This window comes from Python bivittatus, unplaced genomic scaffold (assembly GCF_059951505.1).
Source record: "Python bivittatus isolate LINGU-HERP-01145 unplaced genomic scaffold, Pbiv_v1 ctg000260_np1212, whole genome shotgun sequence".
Taxonomy (NCBI): Eukaryota; Metazoa; Chordata; class Lepidosauria; order Squamata; family Pythonidae; genus Python; species Python bivittatus.
In genome coordinates this window covers 1580235-1604290 of record NW_028277055.1, presented here as the reverse complement: position 1 = coordinate 1604290, position 24056 = coordinate 1580235, and the positions used below count along the sequence as shown (strand labels likewise).

The 24056-nt window shown below is 37.5% G+C and overlaps 1 protein-coding gene across 1 annotated transcript in view; it reads left to right on the top strand.

Annotated features, from left to right (window-relative positions):
* Window positions 1-2804: 2804 nt before the first annotated feature.
* Window positions 2805-24056, top strand: part of LOC103066307 (protein argonaute-3) — a 49600-nt gene continuing 28348 nt past the window's right edge. Inside the window, exons 1-5 of the mRNA XM_007435167.4 lie at window positions 2805-3312; window positions 14086-14257; window positions 18287-18407; window positions 19364-19572; window positions 20752-20888. Coding sequence (XP_007435229.1) covers window positions 3294-3312; window positions 14086-14257; window positions 18287-18407; window positions 19364-19572; window positions 20752-20888 — 658 coding nt within the window. The 5' untranslated portion in view covers window positions 2805-3293. The remainder of the gene's footprint in view (window positions 3313-14085; window positions 14258-18286; window positions 18408-19363; window positions 19573-20751; window positions 20889-24056) is intronic.

Below are 24056 nucleotides of genomic sequence, written 5' to 3'. Positions count from 1 at the left end.
CACCCAGAATTGCCTGCATGACTGCATTTTGCACCAGCTGTAGTTTCTGGATACTCTTCAAGGGTAGCCCCATGTAAAGCGCATTGCAGTAGTCTATACGGGAGATGACTAGGGCGTGAGTGACTGACTGGAGGGCCTTCTGATCCAGGAAAGGGTGTAACTGGCTCACAACATGTAGTTGAGCAAAGGCCCTCCTGACCATGACTGCCACCTGCTCCTCAAGTAGGAGTCGTGAGTCCAGGAGGACCCCCAAACTGAGCACCAGGTCTGTCAGGGACAATGCCATCCCCTCCAGAACCAAAGGTGGTAAGCTCCTGGATACAGAGGAGCCCCCAATCCACAGCCACTCCATCTTATCTTTTGATATTAAATCTAGATAATATAGACACATATTGCTCATCTCATTTTTATAATAAGAGGACATTTCCAAGCTCAATACTTGAAGCCACTGCTAAATATCAGGAGTGTAAATGTATTTCCACCTAGATAGCAAGGCAAATTGTGTGACAATTATCTCTGGATGCAGGATTGTGAAAAGGAGCTTTCTATGTGACATGGAATCAATGGAATTATCTTGCGGCAATCCTAAATCATAGCTGGAATCAGTTCCGCACAGAAGCTAGACCTGAGTTTCCAGCACTAAAAAGAGAAAATTATTTCACTTTCCAAATTTATCAGAACACAATTGTTACTATAATAAACTTGGGGGAAAAAATAGCAGGAACCCTTTCTACAATAGAATGGCTTAGCTTAAATGAAGGCATGTATCACTCGAAGATGCTGTAGGCTAACACTAACACAACCTGAAACCGATAATGCTCAATTCAGAAAACGTCGAAATAGAAGAGAGGCAGCGTAAAAACATCTCAAACATTACGACAGCATTAAAAAACAATGTGATACACTGAAGAGCAATAAAATAAAAGGTTTCCAAGATTGATATCAAGCCTTTGAGGTAGGCCAAATGAAGAAACAGACATTGCAGGTCTTGTTCCAGTTTGATACCCTTTCAGGTATTTGAAGAATGTTAGCATCTTTCTCCTCCATCTTCTCAAGGCTAAACATTCCTACTTCCTTTAATCGCTGTTCCTGGGTCCTGGTTTCTAGGCCCTGATCATTTCCTTCCCCTTTTCTCAGCCTGTCCCAATTTCTCCAAATGGTGGTTCTTAAAATATAGTGCTCAGAAGTGGAGATAATGCAGCAGAGTCTGACCAAAGCAGAACAAAACGGGGCTGATAATTCCTGTTGATTTGGAAATTGTACTTCTGTTAACGCAGCCTAAAACTACTTTTTTTCCCCCCCACCCACTCTAACTCATAGTTTGTAATCCAACGTTACTCCTAAGAATAGCAACACCTTACAGGACAATGTTTATATACAGTAGTGTTGGTGGGGGTGTGATTTTCTTCTTGGTAGTTCCCTAATCAATAACCCCTAATCAATACTGGCAGGGCAAGCTACTGAATATAAATGGAGCAAACCCCACCCTCATGTGCACTGGTCATGTTACCTAGTGGGGTAGTGAAATGTCTGCAAGAAAACTACCAAGCTCAGGAGCCCCAAGGACTCCATGATATAAAACCCATATCCCATTAAAATAACTCCAAGGGATGCTGTATTTTTGAATTCCTGTCTGGGAATTCTGGAGTTGGACTAGAGCAGCGTTTCTTAAAGTGTGGTCTGAGGACCCCAGGGGGTCCCACGAGACCCTCCCAGGGGTACGCTAAATCAAGATTATTCACCAGATATTGAAGATGCTTGCAACAGTTTAAAACACCCCTCGCATTATTTCTTGTTAAAAAATATACGTTTTGTTCATGAAAAATAATTTATGCTAATATCCAATGGGTTTAACGTTGCTATTTTTACACGATTCAATAAATATTCTACAAATGCATCCATTGTAATTTTTAATATGGTAAATACTGATAAATATAACCGGTACAAACAAAAGCTCTTTTGAGGTTCTCCATAATTTTTAAAAGTGGGAAGGGGTCCGGAGAGCAAAAAGTGTAAGAAACACTGGAGTAGAAGATCTCCAAGCCTTCTCCAACCTTTTTATTCTAGGATCAAATGGTAACTTCTTTACTATATTAAAAAAAACCCATTTTATATCTGTGCATTTGATTTTTGCTTCCTAAATAAACAGCTTTAGATTTCTTTCTTGATTTGTTTTGTTCTGGTACTTTCAGCTCATTTCTCTAACATGCCAAGATTGCTTTTAATGTTATTTCTAACTTCTACGGTTAGATCTCTCATCCGTTTTCATTTAATTTGCAGATTTGGTAAGTATTCCAATGGCCATCCAAGTCATTGATTAAAAAAAAAATGGAACTACAGCTGGAAAGGACGGTACAGCAAGCAAACTACATTTGGTTAATGCAATGTGTAAACCAGTTATATTGGCTTATTCCATCCAGCTATGATGGCTGGAGAAAAGAGAGGCAATTCTGGTTGCAGAATTCAAACTCTAGAGGCTGCTAGGAATGAAGAAGCAAATGCTAGTTAATCCCTCCGTTCATTTAACGTTTAAGCTGTTGCTGCTGATTAGTGAATAATAATTCAGGAGCAAGCGACATTCGAACTCGGAACTCGAGCACTCGCGTAGAACCACCAATTGCAAAAAAAAAAAAATCCCGCCTCTCCTCTTTCGGAGGAGCGGCCTAGCAACAGAAGCGCGCATGCGAAGTTAGGGAAGCGAGGGAAGCGCGAACTTGCGCGGGAGGAAGGAACTATAGAGAGCAGGAGTCTGAAGTCGAGGAAGAACTTCCGGCGCCCGGACGGGGGACAAAATACGCATGCGCGCGAGCCGGTGACTGAGTCAGGCGTATAGATCGTCACCTCTTCTCTTCTCTCAAGCACCCAGGAAGGCTGAAGAGCAGTTCCTTACCAAAGAGTCGAGAAGGGGGGATTTCCGGGACGAGGGGGGAAGAGCGCGGTAGCGCATGCGCGCGCCCTCGAGCGCCGAAGAACGCTCTCCTCAGAGCTGGGATCCTTCGGGTCCCTCAGTCAGTCAGCGGCGGAGCGAGCGGGCGAGCTGGGCTGCGGGCGGCCACGCAATTTCCGCCTGCTCGGCCGCCTCCAGAGCCTCCAGCTGACCGAGCGCCGGGTTGGGCTGAGGCGGCAGCGCAGGAAGAAAAGGCGGCGCGACTTGGGGCTGGGAGGAGGAGGAGGAGGAGGATCCGCCGTTGCTGCCTCAGGCCCGGCCGGTCCGGACCGGGACGGCGCGAGCAGAGGACGAGGAAGAACCGGAGCGGCCCCCATCCGATAGAGCGGCCGCGCCGAGTCCATGAATGGAAATCGGCAGCGCAGGTGAGGCGGAGGGGTTGCCCGCGGAGGGGCTTCTGAAGGGGCGGACTCGGGGGGAGACCGGGAGGCCTTCCCGAAGGCCTCGTTACTGTCCGCGAGGCGCAAGAGGGAGAGGGGCCCTTTGGGACCCCTGGCCCTTCCCAGAATTGGCCTTCACGTGCTGGCCGGTCCTCAGAACGAAGGGGGTTGTTTAGCCTAAACCAGGGTTCCCCAAAGTGGTCAATATTGACTCTCAAGGGTCTATCCAAGGGGTCGATAAATGGCTGGGGGTTAAAATGGGGCAGTAAGTGGCTGGGGATCAGTAAGTGGTCGATAAATGATGGAAGGTTGATTGGGGTCAGTTAATTTTTTGGGGTCTCTATAGAGCTCCACGCCAGTCCCTAGTCCTGAAGGTGAGGTGGCTAGTGGCGAGACAATGTTCCCTGGGGTTGGATGGCCAGCTGCCAGCGAAAGCAGCCTTGAGCTGTCTCTGTTAATAGTAGTAGTAACAGTAATTTTAGTTAATGTAGTATTTATTAAATTATTTTTATATAATCAATGTTTAGGGGTCATTGAACAGTTGGAAACTTCACAAAGAGGTTGATGAGTTGGGGGACCCCTGGCCTAAGCCTTAAGACATTTTCCCCCAAGCCAGTGCCAGTGCTGTGTTGGGCTACAGCTTCCCTAATTCTGCCCAGTTGCACCACCCTCTATTGTGCTGGCTGAGAGCTATGGGAGTTTAGCCAGCTTTTCTGGAGGATGGCAGGTTGGGGAAGGGGTTAAAATGGGAGGATGGGTGAGTTAAGTTGACTTTGAGGGTACAGGACAATGAGGACTTTGTGCATCAGGTGAGGAGTGGGGTAGAGATTCATACTTAGGTTTGGACAGGGAGGAAAGGTGACTGTTTAGGTTTTGTGGAGCCCCTGCTTATCTGTTAAAGGAACATTGCATTGCCATGAAACAGATGACTGTTGTAGCCTCCTTTTTTTTAATGGCATCTCCCATTAATTATGGACCTGAAGATTTAGAACAGTTGAGATAATTGAATGAAGCAAGGGATCAGAGTTTGTATGTGCTTCGGAGGTGGATTGGTATAGGGCAGTGTTTCTCAACCTTGGCAACTTGAAGGTGGGTAAGCTTCAACTCCCAGAATCCCCCAGCCAGCATGAGGTTAAAAAACACTGGCATACACAAATGCCAGTCAATATTATGAACTTTTGCATGTGTGTGGTCTGGTGCATCATTTCAGTAGAATGAAGATAAGGTGTATTTGTGGCAGTGAGGATCCCTGGGTATAGTAATGGTGAGGGGCACTTAGTATCTTACCATTGTTCTCGGGATGGGAGCTGAAATACTTATAGAAGAAACAGTCTTTCTGTTTTGAAATAGATACTTTGACATATGCTAGAGCTTCTTACAATCAATTATCTGAAATCAAAAATTGCATAAGGTGGATGGTTCACTGGGAGAAATCTACATATTCCCCCTGAAAATGGCATTTTCTGTTATATATTGGCAGGCACAGGTATGAGTCAAGATAGTGTAGTACATTTAAACATCAGTACTGAAAACAAAAGTTGCTGAAATTCTGTGAAACTATAAAAGCTAATCTCATTCACCTGATTGAAGTAAGTTGGACAAACTCTGCTGCTTAATTGCCTTAAGGTATGCTTGTTCAGAATTTAGGAATCGTTTGATTAGCTGCCTTGAGAGATTCTGAAGTGTGTAGAGTCTGTTCTTTATCTTTCTGACTCTTAAAGCATGCTTAGAAACAATGTACCTATTATTGGATAGTTAGAACTACTTATGTCTTTTTGATATAGAGTGACTTTTGAAGACCTTAACTAACACCAGTATAAGTTTCAAAGCATAATGGAATAAATGTAAATAACAGCACTGCTTTCTTCAGTTTAAATCCATTGCTTAATGAAGACACAGCAACTTTTTCTTTTGAAGTTATTAACATGATAGCTGACACAGTTGCACAAAAACTGGAACTTCCTAGTTATTCCTGTAATTATGAATCTTTAAGTTACTTATAATTGCATCATGTAGTCCAGATTAGTCAGTAGCAGCACTTATAGAAACAAATATTTAGATTTTCAGTTGTGATCTGAAGTCACATCATTTGTTTTCCATACATGTTTAAATGCCTTCATCATAGATTTCAGTTTTATCCTATCCTGCAGTGATAGATGGGTTTTTAATATTTGTTCATTCACAGCAGCTCAAGTATTTTAAAGTTAGTTTTCCTTACTTGATAGGATATATATTTAATGTGCACTATTTGCAGCTAACTGGGAGTTCATAATATCTTGTCACTTTGAAAAATGTGATACTGGATGACCTAGTTCAACCCATCAATCCATAAACGATACTTGACAAACTCCACTAAGCCAAAACCAACAATCCATATTATGGTGTAGCATAGCAAATTGTATGAATCAGACCACGGTCTGTTGAGTAGCCACTGATGTCATCTAGAGGGATAACTTTTGCAGTGTATGTGTTGATTTTCTTTTATCATACTCTAAGACATTGCTGGGTCACATCCAGGATTTGCTGTTTAAGCTCCTAACTGTATCTATCTGTATTTTAGTTTTATTTAGAAAAATCTTCACCCTTAGTAAAAAAACAAAACAAAACTGTTCCAAGCATGTGGAAAGCTGAAATAGTGTCAGAGTCCTCCTCCTCCTCCTTTATTTTGGCCATTGACCAACAAAATTATTTATTTATTTATTATTAAATTTGTAGGCCGTCCATCTCCCCCAATGGGTGACTCTGAAAATTTGCTTTCAATACTAAAATTAAAGCCATTCCATTGTGCCAATAGTCTAATCTAAATACTATAAGAATAGCAAAAATTTAAGCTGCTGGCATAAATGCAAAAATATAATACCAATAAGATTATAAATATAATTAAGATTACAAAATCAGCTATGAATGTAGTATTATGTAAATCTGTATTATTTGTGTGTGTGTGTATTATTTATAATACACACACACACCAATAATACAGATTTACATAATACTACATTCATACTACTAAATACTACTAAAATAACAACCATAAGTACAAATGGCTAACGCAGAATAAAAAAACAGTAAAATCTACAGGTATTTCAAAGCTGAATATTAATGGTGTGTCTGTAAAACTATGGTGCAAAAATTTAGGTAGAACATAGAAAGGGATGTCAGGGAATCTAAAGACTAAAACCTAAAATAACCAGGAAAAATATAAAGTTATGGGCCCTGCCTTAATTGTAGCAGTGCCTAAGGGTATGAATTAGGGCAAATGGGTGTAAATGTCAGAGCCAGTAAAGCCCCAGTAAAAGTATAAAAAATGGATGGTAGTAAAACATGCTTAGAATATATTGGAAACAGAATTTGTTTAACTTGATTAAAATTGTGACTAGGTATCCTGGTGAGTTTCTTAGCCTGCTTAGCTAAGTGGTAATTGGAATCCTCCTGTGACTAGAAAGAAACAATATTATGCTACTCATTTTATATACATAGTTGAAAGGGTCTTTCTATCCAAACTTTCCTTTCTGCAGAGTTTTCCAACTTTACTTTCAAATCCTCATTAGCCATTATTATATCCTTTAATGCTCCTGGTGAACCCACAAAATTCACACTCTGGGCTAGGTTGGCACATCACAGTATATTTTAACGTATCTTGGCATTGGTTCAAGTGTAATGTTAAACTGTAAATGGATCTGGATTGGTACTAGGTCCCTCTGGCTGTATTCACATGACTTGCCTACTACTGTGATTAACTTGATCATGGTTTTCTCAGTTAATCCAGTTTCAGCAACAAACTACTCAGACAGATTGGGTTCACTTAACAAAGTTAAATGTGATTGGCTAGTTTATGGCTCAGTGTTTGGGTTCCAAACAGCTGCTGAATAGAGGATTCTCTGCAAAATTAGATATTTAAGAAGATATTTACTATTTAAGAAGATATTTAAGGATGACTGATAGTATGCAGTAGTTCTCAGATGCATCTTTGTTTGCATATTTCAAAATAGCTTAACACACTGACCAGTGCACAAGGCTTGTGCAAGCACCTTGCTGGGTCAAAAGAGTTTTCAAAAACCAGAGATAATGTTTGGATGTCTTGTCTTCTGTCTGTCACACAGACAAAAACTCTTTGTTTGCAGAAACTAACATCTGAAAATGAAGCTACATCTGATCTGGGGAAATGGATAGTAAAGTTGTGATAATGGAGTTTCCCTCTCCTCCCCCATATTTTCCTTGGTTTATGGGTTGTGCGTTTGAGAGTATGATTAAATGCCATTTGCTTACAAATAAAAATATGGTTGCACAGAAGTGTGAACTTGAGTCTTGTGGACCTTAAATAAGGATGTTTCCTCCCTAATGTTGGTCATGAGATATTGCCAGGAAAGTCAGAATAAGATGAACCCACCAAAGGATTCAGGTCTAAGCAGGATTCACTGTACTTATGAGTACAACTGTTATTGGGTTTGCAGAGCAAGGCTCTGTATTTAACTTTCTGGGGAGTTTTATGAATCACTAATATAATTACTCATCTGTGTTAACAATGCATTTTAAAGTAATTAAGTTTAGTTTGATGACCTGAAATGTTTCAGAGAAAAGTGTTTTTGGAAAAGGTATACATAACAGAGATGTGGAAATACATCAATCACACAAGAATCAAGGAAGACTTAAGAGGAGTTTAAAAATCTGTTCCTTCTGCTTAAGTAACTCAGCTAAGTAACTAATTTCCCCTGTTTTTGAACATGCTGTACTTCTGGACTATGAATTGGCTTCCTGGAATATTACTGTATAGAATTCAAAGTTCTGGCAACAGATACAGTGGCATAGCATGATGAAAGCTGTTGCTCAGGCTTTTTACAGTAAAATGTATACAATAACCAGGGAAAAAGAGCTATAATGTTTATATCAGTCAGTATATCATTGTCTTCTTTCTTTAGAACATTTTAGCTTCCTACTGAAGTCTTGTTCTGAAAACTTTTTCCTCTCCATAATAGCTGTTGTTTAAATGGAACAAAAGTGCTGTTAAAAACAGGTTTGTACTTATATCCATGGGATATGCCTGAGATCTATCCTTCTCTATGTTAATCTGTATTTATGATCTGCAAAATGAGTGGCTACACTCATCACACTAAGCCAGTCTTTCTTTTTGGTTTAGTATGTTTTGGGATATGGTTACAGTACTGGTTTTAAACCATGTTTAATGGCTTAGTCTATTTGAACTTGAGTTTTTTTTTATTAAAGATGTTAAATACAATAGTAAAACCAAATACAAATTAAACTTGGAAAAAGAGAGAGTAAAAAGTGCAAAGAAAGAAAAAGAAATATGTAAAGAAGTGACTTCCAGTCTTCATCACAAGTAAAAACAAATTTGATAACTCATCACCCCCTATAAAGTTACAAATATTTCTTCTTCCCATAACTCATCCCTTCTATATCCAAAACCATAAACCATCAACTTTTCTGTCCTGGTGTCAGCAAAAAATTGTAAAGTGTTACCAGAGCTTTCTTAAAAACATGTCTTAACCTTGATCAGACAGACCAACTTTATATTCCTTTCTTTTACTTCTAACAGTCTTAATCTTTAATTTATTCTGATGTTGTCTTTCCATTGCAAAACCTTCTTTGAGGCTTTAACAGAGCTCTTTTGTAAATCCAGTGGAAAGTCATTTATACAGGTCATTGTCTTGGTTTGTCTTTTGACTTTTCCCTTTGATTTTCAAAGCCTTAACCAACTACTTCTAGTAAAAAGTCCTTATCAGGGTTGATCTCTTGGCTCTTCTCTATCCTGTAATCCACCCTTTTTCCTTTCGTTTGTATTTCCAGTTTGGATGCCTTGTCTATTTTATAATCCACACTTTTTTCTTATGTGATACTTCTGATTCCACTATTTCTGCATCAAGCAAGATTTGTTTCATATCTATCATTAACATAGATTAATTAACATTTTTTAGACATAGTCTATCCATAGAAGCAGACATCCTTACTGGTATTGTTGATATCGTGGCTACTAATTTCTGGCCCCATTCTTTGAAGATCTCCTTTAATATTTCAAATGTTACAGTATGTGTAATTTTGTAAATCCCAATCCTAAAGGCAAATTGTTTTTTTTCTTTTTTGCCTGGATTTTAATCCCCTCTAGTATCCAATTTCAATCATAAGGTCTCTTTTCTCTGTTATAACTTGCGGTGGTCAAAATAACTCTGGTTCTCGTGAAAAGCTGTTCATTTTATATAGTTAATTCCAAAATGTTATAGTGAAACTTTTACTATAATTCAATATTCCAAATTTGTCTGGACCCTTAATTCATTTATAACTTTCTTAGTTCAAAATCTCGTTTAGCTTTTTGCCATTTATTTCGGGTTCTTAAAACTTAGTTAATTTTTCTTTTGTTCAGGAATAAAGATACACTCACCAGGTGACTTTTCAGACTTGTCATTCTGAAGAACTCTAATAGTCTTAAGATATTTAAGTAAACACTTTCCAAAATTGATTAGAAGTGAGGTTAGCAAACTTTGGCCAAGGTTGTGAGCTTGATGATTAATCCCTTCATCTCCTGGCACTCAGACCTGCTGGAGGGAGCTATCCTGCCATCTCCCTTCAAGGAGCAGCCGTCTGGAGCACATGTGGGCAATCTCCTGTCCTCTCATCCAGAGAGGTTCCAAAGAACTGGTCTACTCATTGGTTCTTTGGTCTTTGCCATGGTCGTTGTCTCTGCTCTCCACGGAGATGTGTTTAGCTTGCCATGCGTCCACCGGAAATCATGGCTTAGTCTGTTTGAACCTGGTTGACTGTTTATTCAATAAACCATAATTAAACAACAATTTAATGCAGCGTGCAAATCTAGACTATGGATTGTGTTCTCTCTTCGTCCTCTAGTTAGCCTTCTGAGACAAGCAGGTGTGTGTGTGTGTGTGTGTGTCTCCAAGTTATGTATAGCTTGATTGTTGAAAAGTTTAATTGTAGGTTGTACTAATACGCATTTTAATGTATTTTCCCCTCAGTAAATGTTACGTTGTACATGATGGTATGAGCAGTAGGACAACATAGTAAATTCCCTCTTGGGCATTGGTTTTCCCCCCAAATGTGAATTGTCACTCGTATAGATTTGACTTGTGAGTCATTTGGCCTTTTGTGATCTTGCTTCTGCTTGCTTAATAAGCTGAATAATTTTCAGGTTCTTGCTACTATACATTTATATCCAGCTTTTCTTCCAGGATGAAAGAATGATATTGCAAATTTATCCAGGGATCGCTTAGTTCATGCAGGTAGAAAAAATGAGATGAAAGCTACCTTCTATATTTCTATTATGGCTTGGGTGTATTAGATGTATCCTTTATTAACTATCATTTTACAGCTTAACCATGGCTAAAGCATGGTTAGGTTATAAAGTATATCCTACACATTAGAATTCTGTACCCTCACCTTCATGTGTATCAGCTCATATTATTTAGGATAATAGTAATAGAAAGCAATAGTGATCAAGGAGCATTAAGTTTGGCATATCTAAAATAAAGGAATGGTATAGTAAATGAAAGGGCTTGAGTAAATAAACCAAGCTACATGTTGGAGAAGGGAGTGGAACTGAGTGTTGCTTGTTAGTTTGATTTTTAAAAAAATCACAAGGGTTAGGTGAATAAGGTTTGTGCGGCCATAGTGGCTTATAAACTGTCTTATAATGATACAAGCTGACAGAAACAAAGATTACAATACCTAACTGGTTGGGTTTTTTTTCACACATTGTTTGCTTTTGTAGAGCATCTGGTTAGCCAAATGACTTGCATGCTGGCACGATTAGCCAGATAAGTTAAAAACATAATGGTTGCATTCACACAATATGTTAAACTTCATTAATTTTAATGGTGTTTGTTTTTTCTGGTTTAGCATCTTGACCCCAGTTTCATTAGTTTATTGTTCTGTGGGTAATGCTAATTCAGAAAATAGGTTAATTCAGTGAGAAAGTTAAATGTGTTGTGTGAACCCAACCAAAGTACTATCCAGAGTATGATTTCTGACTTATTGCTATTAAACTAGGCTGGGATTGTTAACCAGAGTTAATCCTGTTTTAGTATTCCTAGATGGTTTTGAAAAGACAAACCAGAAACCTGTTTAAAGTGATGTGCTAATTAAGTAATTCTAGATCTCTTCAATGGTTTCCTTAGAAGAAGGTTGTGTTCACCATAACCCTTCTCTTTCCCAAGTATGCTCTGCACTGTAATTTACTTTCATAGGAGAAGCATACACAGTCACCATACAAAGGAATCGCCTTTTATATTGAACATTCATTTCTGCTTTGTGAGATTTTTATGCATTTTGTCTTTTTATTTTCAAAATTGGATTGGTAAAAATAGAACAAACTATGTTTAGCATGAATGTTCTCTTTAATTATTAGAGTTTTGCACTCTGAAATGATTTGAAAAAATTGTTTTTGAACTTGCATGAAAAAAGTACCTCCCTGATACTAATTAAAGCAGCTGCATGTTTTTCAGGTTCAAATAGAAGTTTTAAAAAACTGTGTCTATTTTAATTAGCAGCAGAAAAATGCTGTGCTCATAAAGAGTTCCAAAGCACTTTTCCCAAATCATTTCAAAGAATGTACAACTATTTGAAAATGTACAGCCCCGATAGTTGTATGTTTTCTTGTAATGATATACAATGGAATTACTTCCCATGCCTTTGCATGCTTTGTTTATTGAAATTCTTTTGTGAGCAGTAGTTTTTAAAAATGATCCTGTTGTGTCTAAATTGTGAATGTGAAACAGAATGCATTTTTCCAGTAGGGTGTTTGCATGATTTAGAGAAGAGCTCCCTCCAAAGGGGTCTCATTCTTTCAGGGAGAAGCAAATGTAGTGACAACAAATATTTAGACTTGTTGCAACCACTTTATTTTTTTTTTTAATGTTTTGTAAATGCAAATCATAGACTAGCAAAGATAATGTTTGTCTGGCTTGATTTTTTTTTAGTCCAGTTAGAACTATTTAAAGTCTTAGTAGTTTAAATTACTACATAAATAAATCTCTATAGAATGATTACCCCAAGTGCTCACATTGCAAAAGCATTTTCTCATATGACATGATGCTGGTTTTATTTGTTACGTCTTAAAAGCATTTTCTCATATGACATGATGCTGGATTTATCTGTTACGTCTTGTGTTTATTAGAATTTTCTGAAAGCTCTGTGAAGTTTAATGTATTATAATATGGCCTTTGAAACCATGGTCAGAACACCCTTTAGAATGAATTTACGTTATTGCTTTTTACCATGCATCAGTGATATTAACAGCTGAAATTAGTAAGTGGGAATATGTGCAAGTTCTGTTATGTGTAGGCATACGAAAGTGGTGGTTGTGGTTGATTGTGTCGCGTCTACAAATAAAAATGACATTTGTCTTGTGAATCATTCCAAGAACTCCAGAGTAATGTTCAACATTTCTTTACTTTTTTTCACTAATGGCTGACACAAATAGTGGAATGAAAATGTCAGTACCTATCCTGTCGAAGGGATCTTTATAGGAAGCATAGCTGCAATGCTGGACACAAACACAAAAGATTGAGAGTGTTGACTGTGGATAATGAAAATGTTTTTGTATGATACAATTCACTTTCTCCAAGTGAAATTCTTAAAGTACTGAAATTGACCCCTACAAGCAGTGAAGTTTCTCATTTATACCTGTTCACATCTTATTTTACTATATTTTCTTAATTTTTTTTGCAGATGGGTAATGCTTTTGCAGTTATGCTTCTCATGAATTAATTTGAAAAATATTTCTGCTGACAAAGCAAATGTGATCAGATTAATTCAGTTCATACTAGGGACTGATAATTGAGCCTAAACATTTTCATGGTTAACTACTTTGGAAAACTTACAGTATGTGGATTAGATCATGGTCATAAAAGAGGGGAAGGGAGGCTAATTAATGTTCCTATTCTATTAAAGAAGGCTGTGTATCCTTTTGACGCAATCAATCGTTCTTACTAGCTTGAGAACTGAGCCTGCACTCCTTTATGCAGCAGTGTACATATATTTCTGCTCTTTTACTGTAAATCCAGTAGAATTATAAACCACCACCACAACAGATATCTAAAGGGCAGAAGACATCTGAAACTAGCCTTTGAAATTCTGAGCTTCAGGTCTAAGATATGGGGATAGATTTGGGGGAAGATAGAGATAAGGGGAAAGGTGTGGCTTCCTGAACCTGAGATAATGGATGCTCAGAGTTATGATGAATTGGAGAAGGACTATAAAAATAATGAAGGTATAGATGGCAAAATTCAGCATTCATATTAGCTATAAGGAAGTATTATTTTTGAAAATGCATGGTAATAGCTGGACTAAAAAATACAAGCAATGAAATGACTTCAGGGCAGAATTAATCCAAGGTATGGCTAATTAGTGTTAGAGAGGGAAAAAAAGTAATGTAAAAGAAGGTAAAAATTCCCTTGAGTCCAGTTTGATTAATGCTTTCTTGTTGTCAATACAAAAGATGACTTGCTATTGCCTTGTTTCAGGATGGTGTTTTTCTTTTTTTTAACTTTCCAGTTTAGTCTACAGCCTTGGAATTTTCTGGTGATCTCCCATTCAGTACTAACCAATTCTAACTGCTTAGCTTTTGGGGAATCAGCCACCTCAGGTTAGGTAGGTCAGCCACCTCTTGTAGATAGAAAATATTTGTGCAAATGTATTGGAGGGGATAATTCTCAATGTTTCTTCTAGCAATAGCATCAATATCACTAAAGCAGGTTCAGCTTCCAACTTTAAGTTATACCTTATTTTATTTGGCAGGAACCGTTGGGGCTCAGCCCCTACTCATGGTGCCCCGACGACCTGGCTATGGCACCATGGGAAAACCTATTAAACTGCTGGCCAACTGCTTCCAAGTTGAAATCCCAAAGATTGACGTCTACCTCTATGAGGTGGATATTAAGCCAGATAAGTGTCCTAGGAGAGTGAACAGGTAAGTTACCATGGGTAATATTATTTTAACTTACTAATACTGACTAGCTGATGAAGTGAGATGCTTTCAATAGCTAGTGCTGATCAGACACTCTTGTTTGAGGAGAAAATATTTCATTTGATAGTTTTCTTGACTTTTTTAAAAAAATAGCTGATGCTGAGAACATATTTTACTCTGGATCCAGGAATTTGTAGCTCGAACGTGCATTGTTTTACATGGACACCCACATACCGGAAAGGAATTAAAATTCATTTGTAAAAACAGCATATGTCTTTAGCATTGACAGAGCAAGTAGAACGTGGTAGAAGTGAGTAGCATCTTTGTTTTAAGATTCATTAGCATTTTAAGTAATATGGAAGCAAGTAGAATTCAAACTGAAATTAAATATAACTTTTGAAAGTTAATGTTCATCATGAATCTGGTTTAGTCTCTTAGCACTCTTTTTGTATACTGAAATTATACTGTGGGCTTCTAAGAAAGGCCATGTCTGTAGTACTGTTAGAGCAATATGGGGTTTTTTGAACATATATTTGCTTTACTAGATGATTCATATTTTTTGTTAGTTGATAGTCAACTTTTAAAAATGCTTGTTAATATATTAATCAGAACACAAAGTCAGCCAGTTGCAGATTAGATTTGAATAGGCTAAGAGCCCTTAAATCTAAACTGGCATTCTTTCTCCACACGGGCCAAAGAGTTGCCTCTGAGAAGCCCAAGACAGAACATAAGCAGAATAGTAACCTCAAGCCCTTGTTCTCCAGCAGCTGGCTTTGAGAGGCAAATTGCCACTGTTACTAGCAATACTATATAGCAATCATCTTGACTAAAGGCCATGAACTGCTTTGCAATGAAGTTGTTAATCTCCTTTTATAACTGTCCAAATTGGTGGCTGTTGCTGAGTCCTGTAATAGCAAATTTCAGTGTTCAACAATATACGGTAAAATAAAAAATTCTATCTGTCTTCAATCAACTGTCATTCCGCCTCATTGTACAACTTATCCTTCTAGTTTTATGCAAGAGCTTTCTATTCACTTTCACCATACCATCCATGATGTTATATACATCATTCTAACTTGTCTTTTTTCTATACCAGAGAACTCCAAATCATAGGAATTTTTCCAACCCTTTTGACATTTTTGTTGTTCTTTTCTGCATCTTCTCCAATCCTAACAGTTGTATGTTTAAGGTGCAGTAAACAAAACTGCACAGTGTCCATAAGCAATCCCAGTTTTAGATTTATATTTTAATAAAGGCTTTATTAGAACTAACTGGAAATTATAGACATGGGTAACTTTTTTCATGTATTACAGTTTTTGAACCCATAGGTAAGGACTCTGTCTCTTGGCCCCTAAATGGTTGAAAACAGGTAGTTAAACTTAACTCGAGTTTGACTTCAAGAAAACAGAATCCTGAAGTCCTCTGAATGGAACAGTTTTAATGCCAGAGTTTATGGTGTTCTTCCTATTGAGGGATAATATATTTTGTCCACTAGGCAAATAAGGTAACCTTGTGTAAATTAAAAGGAAAATGCCTTCAGTTCAAAATCTTTTTGGTTCTGCAATATCCATATCATGTGAAATCATGTTCTTGTAGCTGACTGACTTCATACTTGCTCAGGAGTTTCATCAGCTAATGTTTATGTGCTATGCAATGGGTGTCCACGGCTAGATTTTCCATAATGCTTCCTTTATTATTTCTGTAATATTGGTCCATGCTATTTAAACACTGGTCTTTAGGAGATATTGAAAATATGTGTTTTGACATTTCAGTGAATTTGGTGTGTCAAAAACAAATTGATAGAGTTGGGTTTAGATCCTATGATCATAGTCCATTGGGGTCTGTTAATTTTAAAGAATGGCATTGCTATATAATTTTTAAAAAAATTTAGTTATAAATGAAAAGCGTAGATAAATAACAGTTTTATTATAACATATTTTAAAATCATATATATTTTTAAAAGGACTTTTTGCAACTTTAAGGTTATATGGCCAACAAAATTCTATGTAGCTATGATACCAAATATGTATTATTTATTTGTATTAGATTTTTGTTCCACTTTCTATTCAAGACCTCCCTCCCTCCATATTCCTCACCACCACCCTTCTTGTGGTTATGCAACAGATTAATGTTTTGTTTACCATATCTTGAAGTTTCAAGGTGAATAATATTAAACACAAAAGTCTGTTTGCTGTTCAAGAGTGACTTAGAATATTTCCTTTTCAAAAGCTGTAGACCAGTGTGTCTGCTGTCAATATCTTGGAACCTAGAGAGGTTCAGAGAGCATTTAATCTCCAGTGATCTTGAAAAACAGTGCAGTAATTACAAAAGTCATCATGAATTCATCACAAAACAGTAAGAGTCCTTCAGCAGTGAAACCAATGACCAAGATTGTTGGTGAGCTCCTTCTGGATATCTTTTTGTTAGGGATGCTTTAATTTGAATTAAAGATCCCTATCTTTTCCATCTCTATAATTCTCTGAACTCCTGAGAAACCATACTTTGCATCACCTAGTTTCAATAACTGAAAACATTCAAGGAGTGGCATCTCTAGAGAACCTTGATGAAGCTGCAGTCTTGAGTGGAAAACGCAGGATGTACAAAAGGATGGGAGCCAACCTAACTTAACTGTTTGTAGCTTAGAGGTTTTCCAACTTTCCATTGCAGATGGATAAAGTGCCTTTTTACACATGCTTTGTTAACTTCAAAATTATAGTACATTCAAAGATTCCTGTTTTTAAAGACTCTTCAGAAGCATCAAATGGTCCATGGTGTTATGGTCTAGCTAAATAGGATCCACTTTATGCTTGTATTAGCATCTTCATTAACTTCCAGTTTGTTTCAAAGGTCAATTGCAGGTCGTTTTTTTTTTTTAAAGAACCAATTGCTTTTCAAATTTCATAAATAAGACATTTTCTAAAGAAAATGACTACATGTTGGCTATATGTTTTTAAAAGTTGGTAAATGGGCATGAAGAGAATTACGAATTCAGAGCTGACATGAGACGATGTTCATCACTGCCTTTCAAGGGTGGCAAGGGAGGCTGCCATTCTTTTATAGTAGCTGTTAAACCTCAGAAGACAAAATAGATGTCTGTGACAAAATGTGATCCATAAGAAAACTTTGATGTGCAGAACAGGAGTCTTAGAATCGTCTTGAGGTATATAATAGCCAAATGTGAGTAAAATTAATGGAGCCATATCATCTGATCTTAAAATGCAGTGGTTGATATCAAAGCTCCTGAGAAGATGAACAGGTCCCCTGCTTCTCTTAGATGTCTACTCATGACTATAGAGAAATTACTTTTGATCTGCCCCCTCCCCCATCTGATTCAAAAGTAGATTGAAGTGGGATCAAAACACTAGTTTTATTTAGAAGTCTGGACTGTTTGGTTCTGGTGTGTTATACACTAGTCAGTAAAACTGAGAGCATTAAAATGGCCTTTCCTTCTGACAGTGAGAATTTTAGTAAATGAATAGATTTTTTTTTAAATCTCTAATAGTCTAATCTGAAAGAGATACTGGGAATTCATAGCATAAATAGCATTTTTAATGTGGTAGAGAAGGAATACACAATCAGATCAGGGTAAAGATAGTTTCTAATCTACCCACACTGAAGAAATACAAAAAGTCTGTGCTTTAGAGGAAGCCAATCAGATGAAGTTGCTGTAATAAGAAATACAAGGGTACGTAAATAACGAGAAAGCTTTGCATAAGGGAATTCAGAGAAGTTAGAAAACACAGGAGCATGGTATGGCTTGTATAGCATTTAAACACACACTGCAAGTTTTTATTATTTATTATTTTGTCTTTTCAAATAGAAAAGCTATATAAAGGTACTGAGAATACAGCTGTAGGCCTCTTCCATCTCCCTTGTGTGATGTTCAGACTTTTTTTTTATTAATGATATAGTACCGCTTAACTCTGTTTAATAATTACAGTAAATATAATGAACTTCTTTTATTTTTTCTCTCTGAATGCCATGCTATTTAAATGCAAATATGCTTCCCCCCCCCCTCTTTCATTTCCCTAGGGAGGTAGTAGATTCAATGGTGCAGCATTTTAAAGTGACAATATTTGGTGACCGTAGACCAGTTTATGATGGTAAAAGAAGCCTTTATACAGCCAATCCTCTCCCTGTAGCAACAACTGGGGTAAGATAGTTACATGGTTTTTTAAATCTGTAATAGAGCTAAGGCTACAAGAAATTACTTCAGTGTTATTATTGTTAAAATTTTGTTTTGTTCAGTTTTTATACATGGGGATTTTATTTATTTGACTTACATACTACCAATTTCAACAAAGTGACTGACAACAGTTTACAGTAATAATATAAAACATCCAGGGTAAGGAACAATAAAACGTTCAGAGCAACTTAGGCATTTCTTTTAAAACTAGCACCCTGTAGCAGTAGGCTCCCACTGAGAACAGTCTTAAATGAGTATCATGAATTGCTTGATATTTATTTATTTAGCAAATGTATATAGTTGCCCAGCTCTCAAATGTGGCTCTGGGTAGTGTACACCAAAACAGTTAAAACAAGTATAAACAACCATTAAAAGCAATTAAACATAAATAGAACTAAGACTGTGGGAGATAACGCAATTCTACATTGCCTAAACCAGTAAACCTAAATCTTTTCAACAATTGCCGTAGTAAATGAGGGCACCTTATTGTAAGGCCAGGTTGTGGATTTCTAGTTCTCACGATGTGCCAATACAAATATATGTAAATTTTTTTGCAAATATATTGAGTTTACAGTTCAGAAGGGAGAATGTTTTATTACAATAGAATCTTATATCCATATTTAAGGTTCAATATACTGTTTTAAATAATTTCCTTTCCTTAAATGTTTGAATTTAACTTGCTGTAATTTCCTTAAATGTTTGAATTTAACTTGCTGTAATTTCCTTGTCTTCAGTATAATTGTCTGGAATTACTTCACTGAATAGCCATAGGTCTAAAAACTGGGAAATTAAGGTCTCTTTAAATCATGTAATGGAGATTGATTAGCACAGAAATGGAAATAAAATCTGTAGGTAAATCACTTGGCTTTTCACACTGAGATTGACACTTTTACTTCCCGTTCTATGACTTTTTCTCCCAATAGGTTGATTTGGATGTAACATTGCCAGGCGAAGGTGGCAAAGATCGTCCCTTCAAGGTTTCAATAAAATTTGTTTCCCGGGTAAGCTGGCACCTGTTACATGAAGTTCTGACGGGACGAACCTTACCTGAGCCTCTGGAATTGGACAAGCCAATCAGCACTAACCCTGTTCATGCTGTTGATGTGGTGCTACGACATTTACCCTCCATGAAGTAGGTTTCCTGCTATGCCCTGTGCCATTTATTTCTAAAGTTAATCTTTTGAAGAGTTTTGCTTTTAGACTGCCATGCAAGGGTTTGGGGGATGATGAGAGCATGCATTTTGCATTAGTGAGATCACTGATAGTCTCTCAGTAGTGTTTGTTGAGCAGATTACTTCCTGTAGAAATGTACAGGAAGATTCTTGAATAATTGGAAAGGTTTTCCACAAGGATGTCATTAAGAAAAGATAAAGGGCAATGGGAGGCTTGTGGTGAATCCAAGAAGTGACAGACAATAAAACACTTAAAGCAGGAGAAAGGCCAGCTGCATTGCTTGTCTTGTGTATTAGGACTGTATCTTGAAATGACAAAATATGTGTTTTTAAAGCAATTTTATATGCAGATACATTTCCAGGAGGCTGATATTTATAATGGGATTGGAGTATCCTTCACCAGTCCCTTGAAAGTTTGGAAAAAAAATCCATATTCTTTGCCACCTGTTTATTAGTAAATTCAGTTCATTGCCTTCAAGGTTAAATGTTCTACAAACCTGGTTTTCCCTACCTCAACATACCCCCTGCTTTTTTTTTTTTTTAAAGGCAGCCCCTTGTAGGTTGTAGAGTTTGAGGGAAAAGTAAAACTCCAGATTGAGTGGTACTGAGGAAAGTGAGGTGTGAAACACTCTTATTTTTTCTTTTGTCTTCTGCCATGAATTCATTGGGTAATTCAAGCAAACTATTTTCTCTTAGCATGTTCTTTTTCTCAGTTTTGGGGGGGAAAATAGGTGTATATCACCAGGTGATAAACCCAAATCCTTTATGTGAAGCCCTTCCACAGACAGAAGGTGCTAAACCCAGCTATTTTTCACTCCTGATTAATAATTCACTCTACTTGTATTAGATTTCAACTGACATAATTCCTAGCACAACTGTAGAGCATCAAGCTGAGGAAAGCTCTACTAGAAGATCTTGTCTAAAAGTGTATTTTCTGTTTCCAGGCTCAAAATGAGACCTAACAATTAGCAAATCCTTTCAATTTAAGTGGGGTTTTTGAAGTGCTGTCTTTTGCTTTATTGTATTTATTTTCATTATTGTTTATTGTTTTATTATTTATTGTTATTATGAACCACCAGGCATTCATGTAGATTATGATGACCCATTAAATAAATGAACCTGGCCCTGTCTCTACGTAGGTATACACCTGTAGGCCGCTCCTTTTTCTCTGCTCCAGAAGGCTACGATCACCCGTTGGGAGGTGGCAGGGAAGTATGGTTTGGATTTCATCAGTCTGTTCGGCCAGCAATGTGGAAAATGATGCTGAATATTGATGGTAACCACCAGTTCTGTATTTATAAAAGATGGCTATTGTGTAAGGGTATGAAAATGCATTCATGCATGTGCGCGCACACACACAATTAATTTTGGTGTTTTGTAAGTAAAAGGCCTTCTGTTTTACAAATCTCAGTTTTCTACAGTGCCTTCTATAAATTAGGGAAACAAAACAGACATTATTTTGCCTCCTGGTAGGAAATAACAGGGATGCCTCTGTCAGATTTGTAACTGGAGGTATGAATGTATGTTGCAATTCTGAAACATATTACCATGCTTGAACCTCAGTCCTTGCTCATTTTTTTCCTTGGAATTAACCCAGGGAAGAATAAATTGCATTCACACTTCAATAGTCTACATTTTATTCTGATTCCCATGATAAAACACTTTCTGGAGAAATGCAGAAATATTGGATGCGTTCTCTCATAAATACGCTTTAACTTTCAAGGGTAATTTTTTTCAGCTGCTTGAGGATGTATTCTTAAGAATCTTAAGGAATGTTTTGCAGGATTAAATTATGACCTGCATAATTCTGTATTTCTTGGAAGAATCCTAACATCTGCTGGTTTCTAAGTGGTCAGTCATTGGGTCATATTCCATTCTGTCTTTATCTCTTCCTTCAGCCTATCTCACTTGGGTAATGAATATGTATGGCAGCTCTTGTTTTGGATTGTATAATTGTACAATATTATAATTGTACAATGTATTGGACACAGTACAAATCAGATTAGGAAACATAAATTCAGTCAATATAAGTCAATGTAACAAAGTTGTAATTAAGTTTTCCACATGACTTCCCCTAGAAAGCATACACACTTTTATCTGTGTAGTTCTTCAGGTATGCTAACAATATTTGTTTCTAGTGACTTTACTGTTTTCTGTGAAGAAAACCCTTAATATTGGGTAAACACACGTACTGTTCAGGTACTGTATTTGCTAATATTCCAGTAAATGAATGATCAAATCTTTGGATTTGATAAATACAGTTTTTAACCATGTAATGGCACTTCATTTTCTAAATAATTGTCTATTTTTCATTATCTGGAAAAAGTGTTTCCAGTATTGATATAGGACATAAAATTGTGTCTGTGAGCCGGGGAGTTGTCAGTGAGATTAAACATGCCAGATCATTTCCCCATTGAAAAAAAACCAAGAGAAAACCTACAACTGCCATTTAATAGCTTTCCTGGGAAAATTCCAGTCAGGCAAGTTTATTGAAAATGTAAATTTGTAAAAATGCTTAATTGTGCTTGTTAAAATAGAAGCCTCATCCTATGACATTGGAAGTGTTCTTCATTTAAACACTGCACACTTCCAGCCTACAAGCCACCCCGTTGTGGTTAACAATAGAACTGATAAATAATAATGAAGAACAAGAATAAAAGAACCCAACTTTATAAAAGTATAAAATTGTATACAGTCATGAACAAGTGTCACAAAATTACTGCATCAGTGCAGTAAGCCACAAGACAATTAAAAATAGATAACAAATACATGAGGTCAGCAAAATAAGCACAGCTACTGGAGAAAGCTAAAGAATAAAAATTTGATGATTTTCCTTGAAACATGAGAAAGACTGGACAAGGTGGGAGTGAGAATTCCGGAATGTTGGTGGCGCCCTCTGTTGGTTCAAAAATGAGCTTCAGGGGCAGCACATATAAAAGGTCCTCGTCTGCAAAGTTTAGCTCCTAGAAAGCAACAGATGGAAGGCCTGAATGGTACAACTTAGCTAAGACAGATGTTGAAAGCTCCTATCTGAGTACCCTGATAGAAGCCTGGCTGCTGTATTTGGACCTGTTGCATTTTCCTGACCTCCTTTAAGGGCATCCCTGAGTAGAGTTTTTAGCACTGGGTTTCCCACATATTGTGTTGTGCCATGGGTAACAGGTAGCCCCCATTCCCATTGTATTCCACTCCTGTAATGGATACCTCTTGACACTGGGCTGGCCAGTTCATCTATATGAGGTGTGCATCTATAGCTTACTTTCAATAGATTGCTGCAAAGAAGTTGCTCTGCTGTGCATGAAATCCCAATCCAGAATCAGAATACAAATGATTTCATGCAGAGCTTATTGAACTAGTATAATCAGAAAGTAGCCATTGCATGGATAATGGTAGCCAGGTGCAGAGGAATGCAGAGATAGCCTTGAAGAAAAAGTGCAGCAGGCATCACAAAAATATCAGCTTGGCCTGGAAAGGTAGAATAGGGTGAGGAAGAAACTCAAGATTGCCCTGCCTTAACATTCTTTGGTATAAGAGATAGGGAAAGAGAAGCTCTGCCAATCTTTCAGGAATCACAGTATCAATATCAGTAAAGTAGAATTCTAGTATTTCTTGTGGTGTTTCATGACATAGTGTACCTCAAAAGGCTGACACTGGGTCAGCCCTCCTAAAGAAATAGCACATCCACAGATGAATGATGGTGATCATTCACAGAGGGAAATAAGTACTCCTAGCCACCACACTGACCTGAGGATTTAGGGGACAGCACAGATCTAGGAGGACCCCCTACTGCTGGTAAACCTCAAGTGTGTTTTTAATAAAATCATATTGGTGAACAGTTTGGTAGTGATGAGTGGCTGGATCTGGCAAGTATTACTGAAACCTGGTTAGGTGAAATCAGGGGTGTAGGCTTCACAGAGATTTGTCATCCTTAGTTTTGGATCCTGCAGCAGCTGTGGTCCCTAGGAAGGGGGAGTGGCAATGATCTTGAAAGATAACTTAGCTGTGACCAAGAGTCCTGCTCTGGAGCGATGGGGTGTGAATACCTGTCTGCAAGGTTGGCCTGAGGGACAGGTTGAGGATCCTGTTTGTCTGTTGCCCATGTTGATGCCAGATAAGATCCCTACAGGAGCTTCTAGAACGCATCACCAGGCATTGGGATTTTTTGGCTTCTGGTGGTTTTGGTTCTGTGGTTTAGAAGCTGCTAGACCTAAACTATGGCTAGATCATTTAAAACAGTATTCTACTTTATAATGAAGTAGTTCCTTCTCTCCAGTTCTCTCAGACCAACATAAAGGCTAAGCGGTGTTTAACTTGCTCTCTCTAAAAGAAAATGTTTAACGTTAGCCTGAAATTTTAAATTGCTGTGGAAGTATTTATTTTATTGATTTATTGTGTTTATGTCTAGCCTTTCCTACAAAAGTTCAAGTCAGGATATGTGGTATCC